This window comes from Mchenga conophoros, linkage group LG3, assembly GCF_057382185.1.
Source record: "Mchenga conophoros isolate Kocher_MC1m ecotype Shallow Benthic linkage group LG3, M_conophoros_male_GT1.1, whole genome shotgun sequence".
NCBI classification, from domain to species: Eukaryota; Metazoa; Chordata; class Actinopteri; order Cichliformes; family Cichlidae; genus Mchenga; species Mchenga conophoros.
Genome location: NC_140528.1, coordinates 32,086,279 through 32,098,244, shown reverse-complemented (window position 1 = coordinate 32,098,244; position 11,966 = coordinate 32,086,279). Strand labels below are relative to the sequence as shown.

Below are 11,966 nucleotides of genomic sequence, written 5' to 3'. Positions count from 1 at the left end.
GTATCTTCAACCTCTTGTATACTCCGAGTAGAAAACAGTTAAAACATAAACATGTTTAATGAATACCTTTCATAACTTGAAATGCAAATAGAAATGATACATTTTTAAAAATGATGCAAACAACAAAGTAAAATGTTGCTATTTACCCCAAAATGCAGCAAAGGCCTCAGATTTTTTGCACAATCATTTCAAACTATTTACAGAACAATCAGGTGTGTTGCATCAAATAAGAAGGCACACAAAGTATTCATGCAACTCCCAAAGAATAGGTCCTGTCCACTATAAAACAGAGGAGAACACCACAAGGTCTGACAGCAGGAGCACCTGTGACATTCACTAGTATAACTCACAAAAACCCAATAACTGCATAACACACTAACTACAGCCTCCAAGTAACTCCCTGATGGATGACATGAGCAATGAATAGCTTCACTGATTTTATTAGGTTCTATTTGAGTCTCAATCTGCTGCTGTTTGAAGCTCATCACCAGAAAAACAACAAAACATACAAACTCTGAGGGAAATGACCAAAACAGTCTCCAGTCTTTTGTTAGACTCTGTGTTTATAGTGGAAAACTTGCTCTTATTAAAGGAAGTGAAGGCTACATAATAGGCAGATTAGAAAAACGTGTGGTGAGTGCAACTAGCAGCTGTGGTTTCCTGAATGAACGTCGATGTTCGAAGAAACGAGGTTACTACACCGGGGGACCCCATCCTTGGGGTGGACCCATTTTTGTTTTAGCGTGTTTTGGGGTTTAAAAGCCACAGAGACGCGGTGCTTAGGAAAAATGCATTTCAGCTGTGCTGATGCTCCTGACACGTATAAGACTGGGGAAACCTGCATTCAGCTGGACCTGAAAAACACTATGTCCAGATAAACACAATCAACTTTTGGAGAAAAATAAAAGATTCTTCATCAGACTAACAACTAAAAACATGACACTTACCTTAACAGTATGGGCTACATCAAATATATTCAAGACCGACAACAACACTTCTCACTGCTGCTAATTTTAACAAAACTAAACAAAAAGTAGAAAAAGGCAATTCACCAAGTCTTGAAAAGTAAAACTGAAAAATAGAAACACAGAATAAAATAAAACATCCATCCAGATCTTTAACACCAACAACATAAAATCTACCTTAATTAAATGGCCAAATTCTCCAATAAATTAGCAATAATACAGTAAGAAAAAATAAGACATTCAATTTATGGACGCTCAAATTAACAGAGCGACATTAAACGCACCTCATTGCCTGCCGTAGCGTTCTTCGCAGCTGCACTTCACCTCAAAGGTCGGTTAATACATCGGATTGAACTTAACCAAAGTCCAATTAAAGGAAAATAAATGTTTCTAACAAATACAATGAAGAAGATTAAAATAATTCACTGTCAGTTACTGTCGCTGTGAGTTTGACGAGGTCAGCTGCTTCATTTGGTTCTGCCTAAAGTTCTCTCAGTGATCCAGTGTTTATATGATAAGATACGTGTTTAATGCAGAGAGTTGGAATTACAAGTTGGTAAGAAGCTTTTTAACAAAGGTTTGATTTAAGCTTTAAGTTCAAAGGTGAAAGAAATTTCACCTTTGATGAAGGAAGATCAAGGCTAACAAGGACATAGGTCAAAGGTCAAAATAAGGTAAGGTGAGAAAATATGATAGATATATATAATCAATCAATAAGGTGAAAATATCAGATAAAAGGGTTTATTTGGTTATAAGGAATAAAGAGGTCAAAGGTCAAAACAAGAGTACTGTTAAGTTAAAATTAAAAGGTCAAAGGTCAGATTAAACAGGTTACACAGAAAGGATCGGCAAAACTTAAACAAGGATAAAGAAATAATACATTAAACAAGGAAATAAATTAAAAGTCTGAGTTAATGAGAAATTAAACGTTTAAATCAGGTTAAGAGTTAAATTTTAAGCTTTTCTTAGTTAAACTAAATAAAATAATCAGAATAAACGATTGGAGGAAAAAAGCAAAGATGTTGTGATCAAATAGTTTGTACGGCAGAAAGAAAAACATGTTTCAGTAGATTGTATGTTGGAAACCACAGTAGACACAGTAGACTCAAATCATTGTTACTGAGGAATTCTGCCTTAAACAGTAAAGTGTTCTTTAACAGTGTGTGTGTGTCTGCAGCTGTTCTTTGTGTTGTTGCTGCATCGTTGCCTCAGGGGGAAAGTTGTGTGTGTGTTATGCAGACTAGCAGAGACTGCAGCTGTCAGCAGCCACACACACTTTCTATTCTTCAAATCAAATCACAGTGAAACATGTTCACTGACAGCTCAGCTTCAGCATCGTCTTCATGCTGTGACTGCAGCCGTTCAACTCTGTTTGTCTTTAACCCAAATCATCACAACATGCAAATATAATCATCAAAATGATGTGACTGGAAGGATGCAGCAGTCTGTGCTCCACCTTTCTCCTCCACACCTGCAGGTGGAGAACATGGATGCATGAATCTCTACAGAGTTCTTTGAATATTATCCGTCTCATCAGTTTTCAGTGAACAAAACTCCTCACAGAGCCAAAATAAGCAGTTTGTATCCAACATAACTCAGCTGGACTCTGATGCTCCGTATAACAGCCACACATGAGTCTGGATTCACTCAAAGCATTGAACAAACTTTATTGGAAATGAAGCTTTTGGACATTTGTTCTCTGATATTTGCTCTTCAGCTCGAGTCTCCATCAGTGGGAACATTTCCTGATTCAACTTTTCTTCTGTTCAAATCAAACTCCATGAGAATCAAAGTGTGAATCAGAGTCCTGATGATCAGATTCTATAGAAACATGGAGACTGTAGAGGATTTACACTCAATATGTTCATTTGTTCCCTTCAAGAAAAATCAATCATTCATCCAATTAAATCAGTCGTTGATCAGTTTGATTGACAGGACAGATGATCAGAGGTGCAGAGTTTTTACCTCCATCATTGAAACAGGGGCTGAAGAATGGGTGGAGTTTGTGAGTGAAGGAGCAGCCAGTAAAGGAGTAGATCAGAGCTGCAGCACCTACATCATAAAAGGAGACCAGACCCTCCTCATAATCCACAAACACCCCCACCTTCTCAGGACCAGGATGAAGACAGAGGGGGACTGAAGGACCAGCAGCAGCTATGTACTCATTTCCATTTCTCAGCCACACAGTCCAGAAACCATCCTGAGGTCTCAGTGTGATGCTTCCCTTCCTGTTGATCGACTCTGTGGCCACTCCTAAAATCCACGCAGTCTTTCCTTTAACCTGAACCTCAAAGTAAAATCTGCCAGATGGGAAACTCTGCTCTCCTAAAACACAAACATAGTAAGAAAATCTCTCTGGGTTGTCTGGAAGTTTCTTCTCCACATCACTATGATAAACTTGTTTTCCATCATCAGACAGGATGAGTTCAGGATGAGCTGTATCAGGATCCAGAGTCACATCCACCTCATGCTGCTGCACCCTCTGCAGCTCAGCCTCAAACAGCTTCTTCTTCATGGGTTTCCAGACTGTCTCCTCCAGCTGAGCCACAGCTCTCCCCACAGTCCCCTCATATGATGGTGGATGAACTCTGACCTCTGTCCAGTCCTTGCTGGGTGGAGCAGCTTTCAGGGAGGAGAAGCTTTGGAGGAGGTGGAGGTGGTCTTCAGAGCGTGAGAGCTGCTCCACCTCAGAGCTTCTCTCCATCAGCTCAGAGATTTCCTGTTCCAGATCTTTGATGAGACCTTCAGCCTGTTTCTCTGTAGCTTCCTGTTTGTCTTCGATCTCCTTCATGAGCTCCTTCAGGCGTCTCTCAACAGACTCCATCAGAGCCGTGAGGACCTGAACACCTTCTGCTTTCTGTCTGTCTGCAGCATCTTTACTCATCTTCACCGACTCTGTGATCTCCTGAATCTTCAGTCGTCTCTTCTGGATCATCTGCTGAATCTCAGCCTCTGTCTTCTCCAGCTCTGCCTTCTTTCCTTCATATTCTTCTCTCAGAGGAACAAACTCGTGGTTCTTGTGGTCTAAAACAGAGCAGAGCATGCAGACACATGTCTGGTCGGTCTTACAGAACAGCTGCAGAAGGTTATCGTGCTTCGTGCACATCCTGCCTTCCAGGTTCTCCACAGCATCAACCAGCTGATGTCTTTTCAGACGTTTCACTGTCAGATGAGGCTCCAGGTGAGTCTGACAGTAGGAGGTCTGACACACCAGGCAGGACTTCAGGGCCTTCAGTCTGGTTCCAGTGCAGACGTCACAGGGAACTTCTCCTGGTTTGGCAGCTTGTTGCTCTGAGCTGCTGCTGCTGGCTTTCTGCTGAGCTTCACGTCTGAACTGAGCGACCATCTCAGAGATGAAGGTGTTGATCTTCAGCTGAGGTCGAGTGTAGAAAGTCTCTTTACACATGGGACACTGACAGCTCTGACTCATGTCCCAGTGCTGACTGATGCAGGTTTTGCAGAAGTTGTGTCCACATGGTGTAGAGACTGGATCAGTGAACACATCCAGACAGATGGAGCACAGAAACTGATCTTCAGATCGCAGATTGCTGGCAGCAGACATGTCTGCACTCTGAGGGAGAAAGAAGAGAAACATTTGATTCAAAATTCACTTTAAATTTCTTTTTTTTTCTTTTTTTTTCTTTTTTGCCTGTCCCGTTTGGCTATTTTTCATCAAAAGGCAAAGAAAGATGCCCAACGGATTTACTTTACGAAATTGACCATCCCAGCCTTGCCATAATGGTCCATTTGATTCACCTTTTATTGTTTATTTTATTTTCACTTGCTGAATACGGGACAGACTTGACTGGAGGAAAGAAGGGGAGAAAGAAAGAGGGAAAGAGAAACAGCTGAGAAGAGGGACGGGGGAGAAGGGCAAAAAACAAAAAACAACAGAATGGCAGAAAAAAAATAAAAAAATAAAAAATAAAAAAAGGAAAAAAAATGCATCTATCGATCACCTGGATCACCTGTTGAGAAAGAAAAAAGAAAACAAGCAGAAGAGAACAAGAATAATAGAATAAACAACATCACGGTGATCTATGTGACTATAACAGTAAATACTAAATGTTAAACATTATTGTAAGATCGACAGCACACAGTGTGCTTTGAGGTAGGAGCCAAAAAGGGTGTAGTTTGTGGGTGTGATCACCCGTGTGTACACCTGTGAGCATGGACGCGCTTGTTTTTTTAAAAGGTTCCTTCATGTAATGATCTGCTAGAGGGTGTGGGGGGGCCACAGCCCCGTCCTCCAGGGCATGAAGCAGGTATGGAGGAGATCAAAACTCCAGACATCCAGAGGCCCCCAGAACACAAGAGACCAAGGAAGACCCACAGAGGGGCAGCCGCGCCACTGTCCCAGAAAGAGCTGAGGAGAGTCCCAGATGAGGGCTCATTCAGCAGCCGCGGAGCAGAAGCCAGGGGGGGGGAGTTGCAGTGAGCTCCGCCGGCAGCCAGCTGCGCCTGAGTGACCGAGCCCCAGGCCGAGAGGCCGGGGGCACCCCACCTCCGAAGTGGCCCGAGCGAGCCCCAATAAGCGGCCGCCAAGGAGTGAGCCGGTGTGTACCTGGACGCCCATCCCCAGACACAAAGAACCACCAACGCACCGACACCTGAGGGAGTCCGCCACCGGCAGGGGAAGTGGTGGTGGGTGGAGATAGGCCCTCCAAGGTTTGGAGGCCTGAGATGTCCCCAGGGAGGTGGCGTCTGATACCCAACCTGACATATAGACACAGACATACAGGCACACACAGACACAAACATCCATTCCCGCCCTCATGCTCTCATATGCACTTCACACTCAACCGACGTGGAGACAGACATAAAGAGACGCTGTATACACGATCACACTCCCCAAGCGTACTCTACAAACCGGGTCTAGGTACCCTTGCCCCTGGAGGGGGGAACTGCACCCAGACCCAGGTGGTGTTACCCTTTTCCCTGCGGTGGGGAGAGGCAGACCGCCCCGACTCCGCAGCAGCAGGGAGGCCCCACACTCCAGACCGCAGCCAGACGGCCAACTCCTCCTAGCCCCCCCGCTCCAGCAGGCCGCAGATAACGGGGGTGAGAGAAGACTCCAAACCTCCCTCCACCCGCTCGTTGTAGTGTTGATGCATGTGTGTTCTAAGTTGCAATTAAAACCCAGGAGGGCATGGAGCTACCTGCCAGAGAGCAGCAGGTAAGTGCATAGTCCCTCCTGATAGCCCTCAATGTCTACGTGTATTTAAAATTGAGAGGTGGGCAACGATGTCAGGGGTGAGGTGTACACCCTGATGGTAACTTGGACTCCGTGTATCGTGCCCACCCCCAAGATCCTATATGTATGTGTAATGAGGGTGTGAGTAATGTGAATGTCTAAGTTGTGGGATAAAATTGAGGCAGAGGCAGCCAGAAGGGGACAGAGGGGGGGGGGGGGGGGTAGCCTCCTCTGCATCCTGGTAACATACCCCTACTCCAAGGCCCTGCATGTGTGGGTGGTTGTGGTGGAGCGGGAGGAGGGAGGCAGCTGGAGATGGGGAGGGAAGGAAGGGAGGGGCAAGTGACAAGAGAAAAGCGTCTGGACTTCTTTGAGTTTCTTGAAGACGTTTCATCAGAGAAGCTTCTTCAGTTCTCAGAGTAACTGGTGGAGACCCAGCAACACACTCAGACACAAACTGGTTCATCCAAACACAAACCTAACATTGTAGTGTCTGCTGTACAGTGCAGCGTCCAGATGAACAGGATCAACGTTTGGGGATGAAGATAAATACAGTCGTTACAAAGATGTGAAATTGTTTCTCTGTTTTACAGAAGGTCCAAGATTCATCCAGATCATTTGTATACTTGAATAAATCAGTTTGTTGGATATTTTCCATCAATCACTGTGAAGTAAACTTCGACCTTGTTGGTGACTGAATACTTCTTATTGTACGTCCAGATCAACGAGCCATTAATATTAAACAGTGACTGTTCCAGTAGAGCTGACAGTGAGGAGGACGATGAATCACAAACCTCAGAAATGTGTTATTAACTGTTGATCCAGTATTTTAATGGCATTGATGAGAACATGTTTATTCAGAGGTGTCTGTATATTTGGTCCATTTGTGCGTCAGTAAAAACTGTCCTGTTTTCTCTCACAGATACTGGAACATCACAGCTCCTCACAAACTCAGGATGTGGAAGAAGATGAACTTTTCCAGTCACTCGCTGGGATACATCATTCATGTTATTCTGGATCCTCAGAAAACATTGATTTATTTTTGTGTTTCATATATTTGTTTGTCCAAATCAAAGGTTGATGTTAGTAGAGAAGAAGCCACCATGATAAAGCCTGTGTGTGAAAATGAGATCAGTGCATTTGATCAAAATCCCATTTAAGGAGGAATTCTGTCCTCCAGTTTGTTTAAATAAGCTTTGGGATTAAACAGCATCATCTATGTTTGTGTCTGATGACATGTTTGATCCAGGTCAGCTTGAATATCACAGCTGATGTGTGGAACTCTGACATGTTTAAAGCCTGATTATCAGGATGATTCAAACACATCTGTCTAAATAATGAGATTCATGTTTCCACACAAAGTTATAAAGTGCAGCATCGACTGTTTTCTGAATGATTGAGGATCATCTGTGACTCTTACAGGATACACTAAGTCAGATAATCTTTGTAAAATGTGTGAATGACTTTTTGAAGTACTGACCAAAATCTGCTGGTTTACAGTGTCAAAGGCTTTATATCAATAAAGAATAAATAGGTGTTTTCACGTCTGTAATCCTTATGATCAATCAGATCCAGAATCAATCTAAGAGGAACAGGAAGTGATGAATAACCAGGAAGTGTGGAGTCAGTCTGAAGTCCAGAGCACAGCCTGAGTCCACAGTCCTGAGCAGAGCCACAGTGAGACTGAAGCAGCAGGTCGATGCTCCTACAGTGGATCTGTGGTTACATGAGCAGATTTCTATGGATCCAGTGTGACTGTGATGAGTCCTGATGAAGTGAACAGAGTGAAGATTTGTGTAGAAGCAGGAAGTGTGATCAGCTGCACTCACCACTGTTGCTGAGAGGAACCTGATGGACTCCAGTGAATCTTCTTTTAGAGACAAACAGGACTCGACTGCAGCTCTGCTGCTGCTCTCTCACACTGTCACTTCTGCAAAATGACGTTGAGCTTCTTGTTTTTCAGGTGTTGCTCCGCCTCTTCCTGCCTCTCCCTTTACAGGAATCAGCCGGTCTGTACTCAGTGACTGTGTGCAGCGGGTGGGAGGAGTGAGGAGTGGTGTGTGGGTTCACACAGTAATGACGGCCTCAGGTGATCAGCAGAAACTCACCTGGATTTCCTTTTTCCACAGCAGACTGAGAGCTTCAGGTGGACCCTGAAGGAGGTCTCAGACACAGGTGGTAAAAGTACATACAGTGTGTACTGAAGTAGAAGTACTACTGTTAAAAATACTCCAAGTACTAATTCAACTTCTTTACTGAAGTAAAAGTAAAAAGTACTGGCTGTGAAATGAGAGTAAAAAGAGCTGATTGAAGAACATTTCTAACACGTGTTTATACAAAGCTAACTGAACCATGTGCTGCATCAACGTGATAATAAAATAATATTATTCACTTTGTTTCTAATAAATATTCCCAGCTTGAATCAGACAAGTTGAACATGAGCAGAGAAAAAGAAGGAAATCCAAATATTCCTGTGTTCAGTTTTCTCCATTTACAGGCCGACTGTGCCTCTAAACAGGAACATGAGCAGGAAGAGGCTGAAGTGGATTCAGCAGGTGGAGGATGCCTAACATCAGCTGGAAAGATTTACTGTGACGTTTGTTTGCTGTTTTCGCCTCGTGCACGAGAACATCACCAAATAAACTCGAGACAGTTTTTAATATTTCACTGTTCAAGAGCAAAAAGACTGACGGACTGTGTTTAAGGCCACCTCACAAATGTCACACATGAAATATTCAGTGTTTATTTGCTGGTTTGTTGGCAGCAGCTCCTTAAAGTCTGTCACACATCTGTTTGACCGTCTCCAGTTAATCTGAGACTCCAGTTAATCTGCAACAGCAGCATCAGGCGGCTCAGCTGATCTCTGGTGTGTAACTGCTGTGCTGCGCTCCCATTCCTCAGTGAAAGCAACAGCAGAACAAAAACTCTCTCGATCCACATGTTTGAAAAGAAAGCTTTTAAACAGATGGACACACTCAGTAAAGGACAAAGAAAGAAGTAAGAAAAAATTAGAGTAAAGAGTAAAAGCAGGAGCAACTGAAACAGGCTGCATGCTAGCTGTCGCATGCTAGCTGACGCATGCTAGCTGATGCATGCTAGCTGACGCATGAGCACTAGAATTGTTAAACTTCATTGTTATGACTTTAGCACCGAGTTACATGAAATCCTGCATCAAAAAGAACAACACAGCGATCACAGACATGTTTCTGCCAACAAACCAACATTAACCCAGAAAAGCCTCTAAAACAACCTGCTGTGGTTTGGAGTAGAGATTCCTGAATTTACCAGGTGCACCTGAAGGCAGCACAATTTAAACCGTAAATAATGATGTAGGTGCGCAAATCCTTTTCAAGCTTCACAGTGTCAAATGAGCCGGCTTACATTTGTTGCACTTCTACACCAAGTTTTACGCTCGCGTTTCTTCGTCGCTGATTTTTGTTCCACAAACCAAAAGAAAAAAGATTCAACCTTTAATATATTTTCATGTGTGTTTCAAGCACTATGACATATCACACACACACATGCTGAGTGTGTCACTGATAAAGCTGTGACACAGCAGCTCACTCAGTCCAGTCCAGGTAACAGACTCACCTGTTAGCATCAGCTCTGCCCTCACAGAGCTCAGCTGCTTATTTCAGTCAGCAGGAAACATTAATATTATGGACTACAGCCGTCTGTCAGGGCCGTTCAAGGACACAGTCACACACAGGTTTAAACTGTTAGACTCTGTTAAGGTTCAAATATTGAGGAAGGAGAGTACAAACAACCATGGTCCAAGAGCTTGGTCAAACAATTGATTTTAATGAAATACACGCGTGGGAAGACCAGTTCCGTTCGCAGACAGGGCTGATCTCCGACTACTCAAAACATAAACAGATATTTTATACCATCAGGGTTTGAATTTAATGACGCCCCCTCAACGTCAAATCAATTTCATACATAGGTCAGATCAAAACCACAATGACTTTTAACACAGTTTAAAAAGAACATTGTCTTCGTCTTCACGGCAGGTACTTCCTGTCACTGAAGGATGCTCGCTTATCATCTTGACACATCAGCAGCAGTTCTGCGACAAACTGCTCTTTTGCAACCCCGAGCAAAACATGATTAAACTTCCACCTATAAATGATTCTCTCTAACTGTGTGTGTGTGTGTGTGTGTGTGTGTGTCTGTGTGTCTGTGTGCTAACCACAATTGCACCCTATTTCACCTCACCGACCAGCTCCTGACCTCTCACCAGACAGAGAGACAGAAGCCACTCTCATATATGTAATAACCGAACTGAAACTATGTATATGTCATCTACTAAATAAATGTTTTAATCAAGAACCTCTACTAAAGGCTTAATACAAGAATATGAACTTATAAACAATAATAAGAATGACCTGCTATAAGTGTTTTGTAAGCATGTATTGCAATTCCTTCTATGTTCTAGTTTCCCTCAGCATGTATCACCTGGACACTCTCACCAGTGAAGCTTAAGACCCTTAATGAACTGAACATCAACTCAAAATAAGCACAGATATGCAATATGTATAAAATAGTTATAACTGCATCTGGAATACAAGGTTAATGTATAATGTTAATGCTAACAGTATGCATAAGCCTCTTAAGGCCATCTTAAAACTATCGGTTACATTGTTAAAGCAATGATCATACTGCAGATTATATTGTGCTGGTAAAATACTTTTGTTCATCCCCACAACTCATGAATACCCACAACGTTCGATGCACATTTATCTTTAACAGGAGCAAACGGCCTGATCAGATAATATAAGAACTCATAAAAGCTCATTTATGTAAATCTCTGCTTGGACCAGTGAAACAGTCTCACACTGATTAAACACCATCACTACTTCAGTAATGACAGAGGGGCGTAGGCGTGCTCGTGGGACAGCTTCCTCCAGCTGTGGAAACCAGATGTGGAAGCAGACTCCCTGATGTTGCAGTCCAACACCAGTGTGAGCAGAGAGGACTCAGCTGCTGGGCGGAGCTTATCTTCCTGTGCTGTTCAAATCCAGCATGAAACTCTTCTTATGTTCCCTCTTCAGTCTGATCCTGTCTAACAAACATCACTGTTCACCTCCTCCTCCCTCTGTGACTCCTTCATGTCCACTTTACTCCTCAGTAAGTCTCCACAGCTCCAAAGCAGCTCTGCATTCAGAGTTAGTCCACGTTCTCACCTCCATCTTCAACCTTTCCTCAGCCAGAGTGTTGTGTCTGTGCTTCCACAGGCCCCGCTGGTTTACAAACTTGTTCCTGTTAACGGAAACAAGACGAACAGCTTTTACTTGCTAGCAAGGGAGGACCACTCGGTGTGTCAGGAAAGCACTGAATCAACCCACAGACGACCTTTTACTGAAAACAGTTACAGTACACACAAGCACCACCCATTGTAAAACTCCCTATGGTCAACAAACATATGGCCCTATGTGTGTGTGTGTGTGTTTGGGGTGCGTTTGTGTGACCTCCTGCCCACAAAAGGATGATAAAGCAGGAAGCTTACTAAGCAGCAAACAGAGCCCTCACATAGATGTGCCTATAAGAAAACACTGCAGCCTCCCCACCAACAAACTGGCTGGAGAGGTGGTCAGAGACAAAGGAACGTCTTTGATCAGGCTGCTTGAACCAAGACTTACAAACTTAAGTAACACAATGACAACATTTAACAATTTGACTCCAACACAGATTTTTTGTCCTGTTTTTACACTGAAATGTAGACGAGTAACAGATGAACACAAACACCTCTCATTATCTTGTAGTATATTTCCTTGTTTTATTATAAACAGTAAAATAGATGCACTCTG

General features: G+C 43.2%; 1 protein-coding gene across 1 annotated transcript; it reads right to left on the bottom strand.

Annotated features, from left to right (window-relative positions):
* Window positions 1-2,841: 2,841 nt before the first annotated feature.
* LOC146578174 (E3 ubiquitin-protein ligase TRIM21-like) lies at window positions 2,842-4,611 on the bottom strand. The gene has a single exon (XM_085268540.1). It carries the CDS (start codon window positions 4,558-4,560, stop codon window positions 2,869-2,871), a length of 1,692 nt encoding a protein of 563 aa, XP_085124666.1. The 5' UTR covers window positions 4,561-4,611; the 3' UTR covers window positions 2,842-2,868.
* Between the last annotated feature and the right edge of the window lie 7,355 nt (window positions 4,612-11,966).